At 36.7% G+C, this 16903-nt stretch overlaps 1 protein-coding gene across 4 annotated transcripts in view; it reads right to left on the bottom strand.

Moving 5' to 3' along the window:
- The window catches only part of fer (fer (fps/fes related) tyrosine kinase), a 31002-nt gene extending 16536 nt beyond the window's left edge, over positions 1-14466 (bottom strand). Inside the window, exons 1-6 of one of the 4 annotated variants that reach the window (XM_026212463.1) lie at positions 14284-14466; positions 14088-14164; positions 4836-5118; positions 4456-4629; positions 3406-3505; positions 1748-1931 (exon numbers count right to left, since the gene is read on the bottom strand). In XM_026212463.1, the coding sequence (XP_026068248.1) occupies positions 1748-1931; positions 3406-3505; positions 4456-4629; positions 4836-5045 (668 nt within the window). In that variant the 5' untranslated portion in view covers positions 5046-5118; positions 14088-14164; positions 14284-14466. Of the gene's footprint in view, positions 1-1747; positions 1932-3405; positions 3506-4455; positions 4630-4835; positions 5119-12759; positions 12838-13868; positions 14056-14087; positions 14165-14283 lie in introns of those variants that run through there. The other 3 variants (XM_026212462.1, XM_026212461.1, XM_026212464.1) reach the window with 3 other exon arrangements.
- Positions 14467-16903: the final 2437 nt, after the last annotated feature.

Genomic DNA, 16903 nt, shown 5'->3' with positions numbered 1-16903 from the left:
CTCATACTGAAAGGGTTAGTTCACCGAAAAATGTCATTAAAAATTATGTCATTAATGACTCTAAATTTATGTTGTTCCAAACCCGCAAGACCTCCGTTTATCTTCGGAACACAGTTTAAGATATTTTAGATTTAGTCCGAGAGCTCTCAGTCCCTCCAGTTAAAATGTATGCACGGCCTACTGTCCATGTCCAGAAAGGTAAGAAAAACATCATCAAAATAGTCCAAAGTAGACAACAGACACAGAAGGAAAGAAAATGCTGAATAAAGTTGTAGTTTTTGCTATTTTTGGAAAAAAATGTATTTTAGATGCTTCAGAAAAAATCTAACTGACCCTCTGATGTCACATGGACTACTTTGATGATGTTTTTCTTACATTTGTGGACATGGACAGTAGACCGTACACACAGCTTCAATAGAGGGACTGAGAGCTCTCGGACTAAATTCTAAAATATCTTAAACTGTGTTCTGAAGATGAACGGAGGTTTTACGGGTTTGGAACGACATGAGGGTGAGTTATTAATGACATCATTTTCAATTTCGGGTGAACTATCCCTTTAAGAGAAAGGTTTTGAACAACACTATTATTTTGCTGATTATGTAAATCTATTACTGATCAATTTTTAAATGAACTGCCAGTTCAGCTAATCAGTAGTTCTGAATATATAACTTCTCTCTGACTTTATGTCCAACATCGAAGAAACTTCGGCATGGTTGTTTGACCCACACTGAATGGTCATATATAATACAGTGGTGCATTCTAAATCAATCCCAGAAGGCTCTTGCAAATGTTTCCTTTGTGTGGATTAACCTCCACTTCAGATTAGCGCAAACTCTGTGATTAAAAAACAGCTTAAGAAAAGAAAAACCCCAAAGAGACTTCTGTTCTCCGCTAATCCTCGGACAGCTCTGAGATATTGGATTGGGGCTACATTATGCAGTAAGGTTTTTAGTGTAGCTGCACTGGTTGCACAAGGTCTACAAGAAAAGATTTTATTATACATGGCGGTCCAAAGCATTCACAACACCCAGACACCGTACAATCCAAAGACTACACTGCCCTCCCCAGGTCAAGAGGAAGCTGTATTCTCCTCTCAATGCCTAAAAACCTATTTGTACATATAGAACAGATATAACTATTATGGGCTTAAATTGTATACTTACTAAATTGCACAATATTTACTTTAACTACTGTTTTTATAAACTGGTCAACTGTTCATATTTATTTTTTTATGAACTTTAATTCAGTAAGGAAGGGCACATTAAACTGATAAATACATTCATAATGATCTAAAAAATAATAATACTAATATATATATATATATATATATATAGATATATGTAAAAACACACACACACACACACACACACACACACATATATATATATATATATATAAATAAACATTATTACTCAAAAAATCCTAAAAACATTGATAATATTAAGCAATTGTTAATTCAGCATATTAAAATGATTAATAAAGTATCATGTGACACTGAAGACTGGAGTAATGGCTGCTGAAAATTTAGCTTTACCATCACATAAGTTAACTGCATTTTAAAACATATTATAATTCGGGCTGTGCAATTAAATGGCATTTGTCATGCGCATCTTGTCAGTAAAGCCAGTTCTGTGATTAGTAGTAAATCACCTGCATGATGCGCCATATACTACACATAGCCGTAGTTCACTGAAAAAACTATCCTGATAACTAAACATTATCATTAAGTGGAATCTGGACCACTCACAGTGCATTGATCATCTCCTCCTGCATCTTCTGCAGTGAGTCCAGCAGCAGAGGCAGTGCAGTCTCATGATAGTGCTCCTGATGCAGCTGTGCGCTTTTCACCGCTAGCACATACTGGTTGTGCAGGTTATGCAGCTTCGTTGTGGCCTTGTCGTATCGCTCACGGGCTTTTTCAGTCTCTTTGCCTGCAGGAGAAACCAGTGAGATAAAAGGTAGAGTCCTCTGAACACCTGCTGGTTCTGTGAAAGCCTTTTAGAAACGCGACTTTGTTATACATGTAGTTGTAAATAACGGCCAAGTGATATTGGTTTTTAAATGCTCAACACCAGTTTGAACCCCTGAACCAGAGGGGGCACTAAAAGACCTTAGCAAACTGCCGAGATGATTTAAAAAGATGCAAGCATTAAAATAAGCTAAAATAAAATAAAGATGTAAACTTGGAAAACCTAGATTTTTTTGTTTTGAACTGACATGAAGGTAGGTAAATGGCAAGCAGAATAAGACAACTAGAGTGCACATTAGAAACCTACAGTGCACAGTACAGTAACGGTCCCCTGTTCATTTTGAACAAATATAATTCAATAAATTATTCATGATTCTATAACGCTCTAAAAAAAATGCAGGGTTAAATATAGACAAACTCAGCGATTGGGTTGTTATCAACCAACAGTTGGGTTAAATGTTTAACTCCTAACACTAGGGTTGGTGGGTTCAAGCCAAATTCTGAATAATTGGCTTGGCTATATATAATTGTTCATGGTATTTAGAAATGCCCACGATACCAATATTGTGCAAATTCATTACCGCATTAACGAATACGGTACATGTCTAGCCAGGACATCGTTAAAATAATCCATGTGACTTCAGTGGTTCAGTAGTCATTTTACAGATCTACGAGAATACTTTTTGTGCACAAACAAAACAAAAATAACGACTTATTCAGAAACGTGTCTCCGTCGCATCACCCTGGCGCCATTTTGGAGTGAACAATGTATGCAATGTATGAATATGTTTTTTATGTTCAGATCAAATCATAAACAGCATATCCGCATACAGTGCTGCTGAAGCGGAACAGCATACATTATTTACGCACGTGATACTTTCAAAAATAGCAATATAGGGTGAAGCAGAATAGACTAATTTATGAGGAGTCGTTGTTTTTGTTTTCTTTGTGCACAAAAAGTATTCTCATAGATTCGTAAAATGACTACTTTACCACTGAAGTCGCATGGATTATTTTAATGATGTCCTTGCTACGTTTCTGTGCCTTGGTCGTGTAAGGATCCTTGCTGTCTATGGGAGGGTCAGAGAGCTCTCGGAATTCATCAAAAAAAATCTTCATTTGTGTTACGAAGATGAACAAGTTTGGAACAACATGGGGGTGAGTAATTAATGACAGAAGTTTAATTTTTGAGTGAACTATCACTTTATGGACACTGAGCTTTGCCATTTATCAGACCTCAGCACACTTACTTCCTGTCACTGAATGTTGATATTGAACCGACCCTGATTTTAACTTTTAAGCCTAAAACTTTTTCATTTATTTGACTCAAGAAAAATAATTGATTCGTAACAGTCATTTTGTTGTCAATCGGACATCACAACAAATCTAATATTCATTATTTGAAAGAAAGAGCAGAGAATGAATAAAAAGCTCACCTTTTACAACAGCCTCCTTGTATTTGTCTCTTGCTAAAACAGCTTCCTTAGTTAACTGCCTGTAGGTGCATTTCAACTTCTCAAGATCGTTTTTAGTTACCTATGAAGGACAGAAGCCAAGTCAAAACCGATCCATCACACTGGTCCCGTTTAAACCTGGTATTACGATGCATTTTCAGTGATCCAATCACAAGTGGTCAGCAGAGACAAACACCTGTGCTTCACACGAGTTTTAAATGTGAACACGTGTTCGGATTCCGTCACACACTACACCACTTTCACGATATCACTGAGTGCAATGCACAAATATGATTGAATAAATGAAGTCATTTCTCTGCTTACGAGTGAGTGAGAACAGAAGCAAATGGAAAGAACGTGAATAGGCTAATAAATAATTGTAATCATAATCTGTGTTTTCGAAAAACATAACCAAGTAGGAAATTGATTGTTTTGCTGTGCTTCATCAAAACACGTCCCATACCGATCACGTTTGGCCAGAGGGTGGCAAATATAGCCAGCGATTTTTCAAATACATTCAACTACATGAGTGTCTACCCTACAAAAGCAGTTTCATTACTTATGGAAATGGTGGAAAGTGGACAAGCTCAAAATGATTCCTATTCCATTTAGACTAGGGCTGCTCCGATCACGATCGGCCGATCGTTAATGCGCATCTCGTCAGTAAAGCCGGTTCTCTAATCAGCGGTAAATTCCATCAGGCGCGCGATTTCACATAGAGCAGCTGTTACTAAACAGAGCCGTTGTTAACTGAGAAGTTGCGCAAATAAACGCTGAAAATGAAGTGTATTTGCGCATCTTCTCAGTTAACAATGGCTCCGTGTAGTAACAGCTGCTCTATCTGAAATCACGCACCTGATGGAATTTACCGCTGATTAGAGAACCGGCTTTACTAAAGAGATGCGCAAAACGATCGGCCGATCGTGATCGGAGCAGCCCTAATTTAGACCTGTATTTAATGTCGTCAAGCACATCTTAATACCAGGTGTAAACTGGGCCACTGATGTTCTCTGAATCTATATAAAGGCTCACCTTGTGCATCTCAGACTCGATCTGCTGGTGGAGGCTTTGGTAACTCTTCTTCACCTGCTGCTTGTCTTTGATCATCATTGTGAGGCGGTGGAGAGGCCCTGAGTTGAGGTCCTCCGCGTGGCACTTCATAATCTTGCTCAACTGCTCTGTCTGCTGAACCATGTTGGTCCACGACTGATAACAAAAACCAAATACCAAGATACAAAATGATAGGATAAGAAATGTGGGTGAGTGAGGGTGAGAAACAAACAAAGAGATGAACAGAGGTTGATAAGGCGAGACAAAAACTGAGAGAGCAGGTTGCAGAATGACTAGTTCTGCACATATAAATAAAACATCAGCTCCACCTGCTGACCCAAAATGCAGCTGTGGGCCGTTACCTTGGAGACCGTACTGACGTAGTGGATCTGAGTGTTGTTGTCATGCTTGTCCACCTGCTGACTGATGTTGAGCAGGAGCGATGCATATTCCTTGTCGCTCTTCACCCGCAGGGTCATGAAGCGCTTCACCGTCTCCAGCAGCTTCAGCTCCCAATCCTGCAGCTTCACCAGACCCTCGTGCGAGTTGCGCAGGTCCCGGCCGAACCCCATCTTGCTCGCAAGGCACGCGCTCTCTCTCTCTCTCGTTCAATGGGGGGTGCTGCTCAGGTCTGCATTGCTACTGCTGCAGAGATATGATATGGGTAGAGATAATGACTGGTAAGTCGAGGTGCATGAACATATGTGCCAAGTTGTTTTCTTCAGTTGGTTTCATATGGTTTATCATTATCTGTAAAAGTTTAAAATGTAATGTCTCTAAAATGTCATATGGCATGTAACCGACACAAAAAAAAATAATGATATATTTTTCTTACACGTTGATAACATGTGAGTGTACATATCTGAATTTAAACTAATTAATTTTTAATTTTACAAACATCATAAATGACTAATTCATCGATATCATTATGTTTTGGAGAGTCACACTGTACAGTCTGAACTAACATGGTGCTATCATAAAAAGGTCAAATTATTTGATATTTTAAGAGACTTCCTCACATTCTCCAGGGGGTAATCTCTATGAAATCATTTCCTGTTTTTATTCAGCATTTGGGTCACCACATGACTTTGATTTGACAGATTTTTTAAATAAATCTAATTCATATAATATTATTCCAAAATAAATTGTAATTTTATAAACACATAAATATAAAATAAATCAATAACAATGTCAAGCTTTTAAAATATATATATTTAATAAATAAACAAATGACTATGCAAAACAACTACAGGGGTCAAAGCAAAATAAATCCTGAGCCTGAACTTTTTTCCGGGGACGGGTCAGGGCAGCACATGCAAAACATGCAATGACTGTGACAACGTAAAAATTTGAAAGGATACTGTGGCAAAGTTATTGCTTTCTTTATTCAAATTGATTTTCTTTGTTATGAATATATGATTGACCTGCAGAATGAAAGCTGTATCATACACTTGGAAAATTATGAGCTATATTATCGCTTATGGTCACTAGGGGTGTGACAATACACTTAGCTAATGAGATGAGACAAAGTACAGATACTTGGTTCACTAGAATGTGACAATATTTTAATACTGTTTTTAAGAAGTTTTCAATAAAATGTTTTTTCTTTTTATTACAAAAAGTAAAACAATGCAGTTGTATTTACAAATATTTTAACTAATCTAGGGCTGTAACTTATTATTTTGGTAATCAATTTGGTAACCAGGCTTTAGTATGACTATTTATATATAAACTTACAATGAGGCAATAAAAATTGGCTCAAATAAAACATCAAAACCAAGAAATTACAAGATTGTATTGATTGTATTGAACAACACTGTAATATGCCTATAACATGAACATAACTTAAAGGGGGGGTGAAATGCTCGTTTTCACTCAATCTCCTGTTAATCTTGAGTAGTACTGCATCCTTCTTAACTCCAAAAAGTCTTTAGTTTTATTATATTCATAAGAGAAAAATAGTCTACCGATTTTTCCTGGAAAAACACGACTGGCTGGAGACGTGACGTGTGGGCGGAGCTAAAGAATCACGAGCACCAGTAGGCTTTTGCATGAGAGCATCTGGAAGCTGACATTACCGTGAGGAAAAAAACATCCAAAACAAACCATGGCTTACAGTCAGATTCACCCGAGGCTGAAAATGAAAGAGAGCAGCAGCAGCAACGACTCGCTCCGAGCGGGGCTCGAACCCGGGTCTCTGGCATGGGAGGGGACGCACTAACAAGGAGGCAGAGATATTTGAAGCAGTTTTACTCACCGCCTGCGGTTCCAACACACGATCGTGACCCTTTTTCGTTGGGATTGCATCATCCTTAAGAAATAAACGATACGCAAATCCAGCGTCAAACTGGACCTTGTTTGTAAAACAAGCATCTTCGAAATGCAGGGAACAAACAAAAACACTTGCACAACTCCGTTGACGCTCTGTAAAAATAAACTCCATCCACTGGTCCCTTAATGCTGTTTTTTTTTTTTTGGTAATCTGTGCAGGGTTGTCTTGCCCTGGCAACCAAAAACACACTCCTTTTGTGACATTTCGCGACGCTCTCGATCTGATCAGTGAATGCCTGTGCTCTCAGTGCTCTGCTATACGGGAGCGCGGGCTCTTCCGGCAGAAGTGCCCTTAGGACCAATATAAGGAAATTCCGCTCCATCTAACGTCACACAGAGCCATACTCGAAAAAAACTTTCAGAAACTTGTGACAAACCGGAATGAGTATTTTTGGAACAAAAATACTCCTTCAAACGTACAACTTAATTTTTGAAACTTTGCCCATGTTTAGCATGGGAATCCAACTCTTTAAGAGTGTAAAAAACTCAGTATGCATGAAATAGCATTTCACCCCCCCCCCCCCCCTTTAAGTACATGGTTCTTTCAGATTACGTTAAGCAATTAAAAATCACAGCATATACAGAGGAAGAGTTTAGCCCCTTTCACAAATACAGTCACGGTAAATTACTGGTAAAGTTACCATTAAAGCTGCGATAGGTAACTTTTGACGCTCTAGCGGTTAATAAACAGAGCTGCTTGCGTCTTGCGGAAGAACATTGTAGCCGGAACTACTTCCCTCTGTTTATGTCTATGAAGAATCACAACGGTACTGGGTTACTCCGCCGCGGTACCCCCGAAGCAATCTAAAATAGTCAGAATATAAACACTTATTATAGGTGCACCCTAGTGATTCAGGACAAGCCAAAAACATGGTTTGGAAAATGGATTCATGGTGTACTCGCTTATTATATACATTCTTCTACATTTTGAACACAAACAAAGTTACGGACCGCAGCTCTGATTGGTTGTTTTTTACCGGGAGCGATGGATTTTCTGCAAATGGCAATAGGACCACTGGGAGGAGCCAGAGGAGCTTGATTTTTTTCACAGATTATCTGTTTCATATTCTACTGTCAGGACATAACGACAGGCTTAATAAATATGTAAAAAAATATTTTTTTACAAAAGTTCCCTACAGCACCTTTAATAGATCATGTGTGAACAGGACCTTTTCAGAAATCCTGGTAAATATGTTTTGGCAATCATGTCATTCTTATGGAGATGACATGATTACTCTGAGCTGTTTACAAAGCTTCGCTGCTTTATAATGAGCTTTTCTATGTAAATACACTCTAGATGGATATATTTCACCATTTCGCCTCAGAGCTTTTTGTCGCACTTCTCCATTCATCAGGGCTGCGACTCTGCAATTGAATATTATTATGCGCGTATCATGTTTATAAAAGCAAAACATTCTGACTGGCTACTAATGTTAGTTTGGTTTATTATTTTTTTATGTAGGATTAAACGCTGCACGCCGGAAATCTGGCACGGTGCCTGAGAACTTTAAGCCCTGAAACTATAAGGTTTATAAACACACTTTAAGGTTTTCTTAGAACTATTAATTCTGTTATTAATTACTCACCATCATGTCGTTCCAAACCTGTAAGACCTTCGTTCATCTTCAGTACACAAATGAAGATTTTTTATGAAATCCGAGAGCTTTCTGGCCCTCCATAGAAAGCAAGGTTATTACCACGATCAAGGCTCAAAGGCAGTAAGGACATCGTTAAAATTGTCCATGTGACATCAGTGATTCAACCATAATTATAAAGCTCCTAGAATAATTTTTGTGCATAATGAAAAGAAAAATAACGACTTTATTCAACAATTTTTCTCTTCTGTGTGAATCTCCACTGCACATTCATGATGCACTTTGTTTACAAGCAGAGGAATGCACACGCATGTTTCATGGTACTCGCGTGAATGGTGGCTGAGACTCACCTGGATAGAACTTAATTTTGTTGTCTTTGCACACAAAAAGTACATCATAGCTTCATAAAATTAAGGCTGAACCACTGATGGGTTTCCATGGGTGATTTGATAACTCTCCTTAGGACCCTTGTTGGCCTTGAACATGGTAGTTGCGTTGCTGTCTATGCAGGGTCAGAAAGCTCTCGGATTTTATCTAAAATATCATAATTTGTGTTCCGAAAGATGAACAAAGGTCTTGCGGGTTTAGAACAACTTGAAGGTGATTAATTAATGACAGACTTTTCATTTTTGGGTGAACTAACCTATTTCTTCTTATCATCATCATCATCATCATCATCATCATCATCATCATGTATAACACTATGGATGTGAATATATAAAAATGCAGGTAAACATAAACTTCAAAACATTACACTTAACAACTGTTGACATAGGCCTATTTCTGAAGCCTTAAATTTGCTTGATTTTACACTATAGAAGCAACCAAACAAATGACAACAATATTTTTATTTGATAAATATTTTGTAATTTTATATATATATATATATTTTTTTTTTTTTTTTTTTTTTTTTTTTCAATTAAAAAGCTGTTGAACAAAATCTATTTCACATAAGTCAACTTCCATTACTTCCCAGAAAAACGCAGACAACTTCTTAACCATACAACAAGTGGTTATCCAGAATGGAAAAATATCAGCAGACGACCTAAACTGGACATCTGACATACCCCACCCAAGAAGTGTCCATCCAAACATCACAAACGACACGATCGGTGTCCACCTCAGAGCCATGATATGTCTTAAATGACCACGTAACACAAGCATCATAAAGCATTCTTACCTTGTTATCAACACGTCTACATTCTGCTAACTAACCTCGCCCGACCAGTGCGTGCGAGTGAAACAAGAGGAATAAGCCTTAAACCGGTGAACATTTATGCCAGGTTTCCTAATACAGGTTAATTGAAAGAGAATGCCGTTTATCAAGGGCAAATCAAAGGACAACAGACTTCCTGTGTGACGACCGACCGGCTGATACCCACATGATTTATAAACCCAAGCCTGTTAAGAAAACAGTCAGATCTAAAACAGTCAATGACTGCTGAACTGAAAGCAAGGACTGGAACACAACACTAGATTTTACACCTCCAGTTCCTTTCTAAGCAACTTTTTTTTTTTCTTTTTTTTTCAAATACCTGAAGAACAACTTCAGGTATTTGTGCCTTGAGGCTAATATGTGACGACATGCCATTACTAAAATGACACTGAGACATAACAATACTAACATACAACTGCTACAGGTAACTCAAAATTATTGCAATAGCAGAAATGGTGACAGACTGAAGCAGAAGGTTGTTTAATTACCGAGATTAGTAATGTAGTTTAATACTTCCCAAAGCTCTTAATAACCTTCTTATATAAGAGTACATGCCTTCTGCTCCCCTTCATCCACACAGCTCACATTTAGCTTATAGACCACCGATTCATTAAGAAGCTTACAGAAAGGCAGCTCTTTTGAGGATGTTTACCACTTACAGTGATTAAGGCTATTGTGTTGTATCGAAGATCCTGCAGAATACAAGAAACTGTTTTTATTAGCTTGAAGCATACTTTTTAAGATATCCTTGTTTGTCAAGGTTAAAGGTAGTGCTCTGGGCAATACAGTATTCAAATGGCATTATTGGTGTAATAAAAAGTTAGCAAGTTAAAGTTTAAAATTTATTCAGAGTTCACGGCAATCATTCAGTTTGTTCAAAGTTAGTTAACTGGCGTACTACAAGAGGTCGGTACGTTGTGTCTGTTAGCCACAAGAAGAAACCAAAGCGGCCAGACAAACAGATGTTACTAAATAAGCCGATGTCAATTTGACAAGAACAGCTATTGTTGGTTTCCTGTGAAAGTTACAGTTCAGACTAGTAACACCGTCAAAAGTGACAGCTCTTGAAAGATATATTATTTAGAAAGTTTTTTTTTATATATATATAAATATGCTAAGAACGTTGACTCCAAATTATCTTTTATACACTTTCAATTTTTGCATGTCAAGAAATAGATAATACATGTCAAGTAACACTTTACAATAAGTTCCCAAAAGGTAATGTCAGTCAACATTAACAATGAGCAATACATTTGTTACAGTATTTGTTACAGTATTGTAAACTATAGCTAATAAAAACTGTTCAGTGTTGTTCAGATAACACCTTACTTTAAAGGGTTAGTTACCCAAAAATGAAAATTAGCCCATAAATTACTCACCTTGAAGTCATCCTAAGGAGAATATGACTTTCTTCTTTCCAGTCAGAGTTATTTGAAAAATTGTCTTTGATCTTTCAAGCTGTTTAATGCAACTCAATGGTGTTGCAGTGCATCGGACCGTGAGAAGTTTAATAAAAAGCGGCACCATTAATAAAGTGTCCCACACGGCTCCGGGGGGTGAACAAAGGCCTTCTGTAGTGAATTGATGCATTTTTGTAAAACAATATCCAGATTCTAAACTTAATAATCACTTTAATCTAGCTTTCACTCACAGTTGTAAATGAAGCAGTTCCGGAAGCATGACGTATGAGGTCTCGAGAAAACCAACATTAACAGGAGCAAAGGAAGGAAAGTTTCCTTACTTTAGCAAAGGAAAACCTGTCTCCTCTTGAATTATATCGAAATCTTTACAAATCCTTGTTTTGTACTTCTAATTAGTAACCGTTGTTTTGTTTTGATCTCTCAGATGCGTTTTCTACATGCATCACTTCTGAGCGGCGCATGCACAAAGCTGACCTCAAACATCATTCCCCTGGAACTGCTTCGTTTACAACCGCGAGCGCAAGCTAGATTAAAGTGACTATTACATTTTGAATATGGATATTCTAACAAAAACACAACGATTCGCTACAGAAGGCCTCTGTTCACCCCCCGGAGCCGTGCGAGACACTTTTTTTAATGCATGCACTCATCTATTCTACTTTTTAAGGACTGATGCAGTGCAACACTCGCTGAGTTGCATCAAACAGCTTGAAAGATCAAAGACAATTTTTATAATAACTCTGAACAACCGTATTTGTCTGAAAGAAGAAAGTCATATACACCTAGGATGACTAAAGGGTGAGTAATTTATATCTTAATTTTCATTTTTGGCTGAACTAACCCTTTAAAGTGTTACAGTAAAGACTAAATTCTCCATAAAGCAGAAAGTATAAAACACAAGATTTCCTTCACTTGATAATTTTTTTATCAGAAAAAAAGGTTGAACTTGTATTTGTACACCAGCAATTGATTGGATTTTTTTTTTTTATTATTGATTTTACTATCAGTTTGGTGTAAAGAAAGCAAATGGTAGTTTAATCAATGGTTTTTATCATGTCACAATTTTACATTATTAGTCATAGAAAGACAACCACTATAACACTTTCTCATAGTCAGAGATTTGTACAGAAGAGTTCTGCTGTCACTGAAGACACACGAGCAAGACATTTTTAATTTATGATATCAAAACTATGCTACATTATATCTTGTTGACCGCTATTTGTCATATTCACTTCACAGTGCATATAAAATTGGTGTAACGTCTTTATTTGAGAAAATATGATTTCATTGTACGAAGATGTTTTGACACTTGGTTCGATTGCTTGGTCCTAAGTTCCGAACACAAGTTCAATTGCAACCCTTCCTCAGAGTCAGTCTCTACAGGTCTCGGTTCATATTGTAAATCCTTTAACATTGTGAATAGGAGAAGGTAATATTGCATATTTCTAGTGGTTGACTAATATGGATTTTTTTGATGGCCTATGCTGATATATTAGGGATATAAAATGGTTATGTGTGATACAAAAAATCTTTTAATAAAAATATTGCATAATATTGACTAAATAAATATTTAATAATGTAAATTCCAAAAATACACTGTTAAACTTTAACAGATGACATAAACAGATTTATACTTGATATAGAAACCTTCTGTTGCACTATAGTATTTTTCACAAATAAAGAAACTGTAAAAAGAATGAATAGAAAGGAAGTGAGCACTAACCAACAGTGCAGTCAGTATTCATTTGTTACTCTGGGAACCAGTAATTTCCACGAAAGCTCAAGCAGAAGCCTGGGCCATCTATGAAAACACATCACAGAGCTGTAAAATAACAAGGGTGCTGTATAATCCTCTCTCACCCATAACACAATTAGGCTGGTTAATGCACATCAGTGGGAGTTTAGCTCAACAAGGATTTGCTGTGTGCTACAGAACAGCTCTGTGGGGGCACAGTCGCTTGAATAGCTAGCCCTTCTGAGCACACCAACGGAGGAATGTGTGTCCTCTATGAGCGTCTCAAGAACGGGACACTAAACACAGCCTGTAAACAAAGGCAGCTGCTTGTTATGTTAGCATAATGGCAGATCCAAAACTTACAGTGTGTGTTCTTCCAATGTAATCCAGGTAAATATATTCTGGATAATTCTTACAACCTGTTTTATGACAAACAAAAAATACTCGCTGAGTCTCAGCCCAGTGGTTGTGACAGCTTTCCCACAGGAAATGAATCGCATGTTACTCGAAGTCCAAAACACTGGCACAGACTCCCAACTGTCAATGGTATAAATAGACCACAACAGACCGGGCATCAGTAAAATGATTGTGATTTACTCTATTAAAACACATGTCTATATGTTCTAGGCATAGAGTGGCCACAAAATGTATTTGCACACTTGGATTGTTGCATACAAAACTGGAAGTTGCTGCATTATAACAAATTATGAAAGCAAGTGGCATATATATATATATATATATATATATATATATATATATATATATATATATATATATATATATATATATACCAGCAAAGCACACTTAACAATAAAGTTTAGATTATATACAAATTGTCCTCAACATCATCTTGTCATGTCCATCATTGAGTACTATACATCAAAGCATCTCTGATGCCAAAACTGGACCACGGTAATGCTTGATAATGACAATTTAAAGAGTTTATGATTATCATATAAAGGAGGAATCTGAAGATTTTCCCCCGACAAAATTTAAATGGAACGACCAATTTCCTTACACACACACACACACTTTCTCAGGAATCATCCTCAATGCACAGAATGACACAATCTGACAGAGTAACGTTACATACTCACATTATGCGATTTGTTGAGCAGGTCAAGGTGAGTAAACCGCAATTTAGCTGGTTATCTGCACAGTCCGTTTATACCGCTGTTGTCAAAAGTTTAAAAGGAGTGACGGGCGACTGTTTTTGTTTTTCAGATATAACACAACCTCACACATCCATGACCGCCATAAATAACATTTACGGACAGATGACAGACTGCAGAACAATTTTTTTAGGCTTACTGAACTTGTTCATTTGCTTTCCTGTTCTGGTGGGACGTTAGCCGCTGCTAGCGCTGCCCTGCTAATGCTGCCTGGCCTTTTCCTTTGGAAAAACAGCAAAACAATTGAATACAAACGCGCAAAACCGAGCCTCGTGCCACACCAAACACCGCCCGCGCGCCAATAACATTGCATATGTGATAGAATAGTAAACTGACTTACTGTAAAGGTGTATTGAGGTATTTGTCCGTGTTTCCTGATTCCTCGGTATTCCTCTTTTCTTTGACTGGGGTTGGAGGAGTTGAGTTGGGACACGGGAGGGGTTTCCGCTCAGCTCCAGCACTGCCACACAAATATATAAGGCTCACCACACGACCCTCGAACCTGTGTGTGTGTGTGTGCGCGCGTGCGTGCGTGCGCGTGTGGTCAGGGATCAGTACTGTACTAACTGAAATGTCATTATTTCTAAGTAGAAGAAAGAGTTCATTTTATGGTCATTGACACGAGGGCTGCTGCAGAACCGCTCCTGTCTACTAACGTTATACTCTTGCTGAGGAGACTGAATTGCTTAGTTTTATACAATTTTGTAATACTTTACAAACGTAGAGAACCAGTCACTCCCTCATACGCAGAGTTTGCTGAAATTAAATGAATGATCTGCAGTCTGCCTGGAGTCTTGACACCAAATAATAGTACACCCGTCTGTTCTCGCAGTAATTGTGTAAATGTCCGTGAGATGGCGCTATTTCCTCTGTTATGCTATGAATACGCTCGTGGACTCTGGACTTTTTACAATCCTGTTGATTTACTTTTGGGTATTTTAAATCCCAAGTATGCAAAATTAAACAAACCTAAAGCTGATTTATGCTGAAGCCCTAAATACAAATCTCCAGGTTAGAAAAAGGGAAGTCATACGGAATTAATGCGTTATTGTGTGTGTATCATTCATGTTTGGGTACTTTTTTCCTTTAGCATTCTATCTATCTATCTATCTATCTATCTATCTATCTATCTATCTATCTATCTATCTATCTATCTATCTATCTATCTATCTATCTATCTATCTGTCTGTCTGTCTGTCTGTCTGTCTGTCTGTCTGTCTGTCTGTCTGTCTGTCTGTCTGTCTGTTTCTAAATTTGTCTTTCTATCTATCTGTCTGTCTGTCTGTTTTTCTGTCTGTCTATATTTATCTGTGTCTATCTGTCTATCTAGCTAAGAATATCTTCTAATAATAAAATGGAAACATGATGTTTTTTATTCTTCCAATTGATTTTCAATCATTTATAATAAAAATAAATATTTATAAATAATAAATGTATTAATAACACATTTTATATCTATTTTATTTGTTTGGAAACAAATTTCCAGTTGTTAATTTAATTTACTATTGTAGATTTTGTTAATATTTTGAATTAGTTGAGTTTTATCATTTCTGTTTTTACTTGATAGTTTCCTTGTGTTATGTCATTTTAGTTTTTTTTATATTCATGTTTTAATTATATTTTTATATTCATTTATTTTCATTAATTGTATATAATTTAAAAATTAGGTTTTAGTGTTTGTTTATTTAATTGTAATTATTTTAGTTAACGAAAATAACCCTGGAGGGACCTTTAGACAAAAGCCAGTCATGATTGTGGAGGAAGCTGAGCGCTGAGCTTGGATGAACCGGATAAACTGATGAACCTGAAGACTGCGAAATAAAATGGAAACAGAAAAAATATATAAATAATTTGAACAAGGTTAACTAGCTAGCAAAGTCATTATCAGTAAGTCACAAGCCAGGTCCTGCAATTTCTTAAAATTATGCTCTATAGGTGGCTGGTAAAAGTGTCTCATATGGGTTTCACAAAGAATAGGCTATCTGTGAGATGAAAAACTGAACCTGAGAGTCAAAACTAACTAAGTACAAATTCACTTAAAGTAAACTGATGGCAAAAATAGATAATTACAGTTTTTCTCAGTCGCTTTGGTACATTCCTCAAATCATCCTTAAGATTTGCAAAACAGTAAGTGCAAGCATCCTTGTGTCATAGTTTATGGATAAGACTTAAATTGCTTAGTCATGTTATCAATACAACAGTGTACTCTGGAGGGATGTTCTGATGTAAACTATGGCAACTGTTTTGGATGACAGTTACTGTATTGAACAATATGCCATATGCTTATGTATGCCATATATATCAAAAGTTCAAATGTACACATTACTGTATGTGGGATATTGACTGAAAGAGACTGGATAAAACAGTATAAACTTTCCAACTGAAGATTCACGAGATGAACCTTTGAGCTATTTCAGAGAAATGGTTTATCATTGGTTTATCATCTATATTCTCTTCATTAGTCAAGATTCACTTGGACAATTCATGCCAAATTGACAAAAGTCTAATAATAATGTGCAAAAATAAAAATAAAAAGTGTGCTTGGCAGTTTATGACAACTAGATTAACCATTTTGCATTTAATGACTTATACTAAAAGACTTAACTAAAGACTTGAGCAGTAAGACTATTGCACAGAAAACTGTATAATACATTTTGAGCGACATGACATTAGCAACTGATAATGTAGGAAACCGCTGATAAATGTGCATAATCAATTGCATGAATGTACAAAAGCTATCGCAACTTGTTCAAAAGAATGGGAAACTGGTTTTATGATGTGTATAAATGACTAGATGATGTGGAGGTTGTAGAAGTAATTTTGAGAGTTTCATTTCTGATTTAAAAAACTGCAAATTTAGTTAAATTAAACTGAATTAAATTATGATTTTTGAATATTATGATTTGAATATTTAAAAACAGTGGGATTACTAAATGTGAACATACAGCGCGTGAACGTGA

The sequence above is a fragment of the Carassius auratus genome, chromosome 30 (assembly GCF_003368295.1).
Source record: "Carassius auratus strain Wakin chromosome 30, ASM336829v1, whole genome shotgun sequence".
NCBI lineage: Eukaryota > Metazoa > Chordata > Actinopteri > Cypriniformes > Cyprinidae > Carassius > Carassius auratus.
Note: the sequence above shows the minus strand (reverse complement) of the source record. Positions and strands in the feature narration are given on the sequence as shown.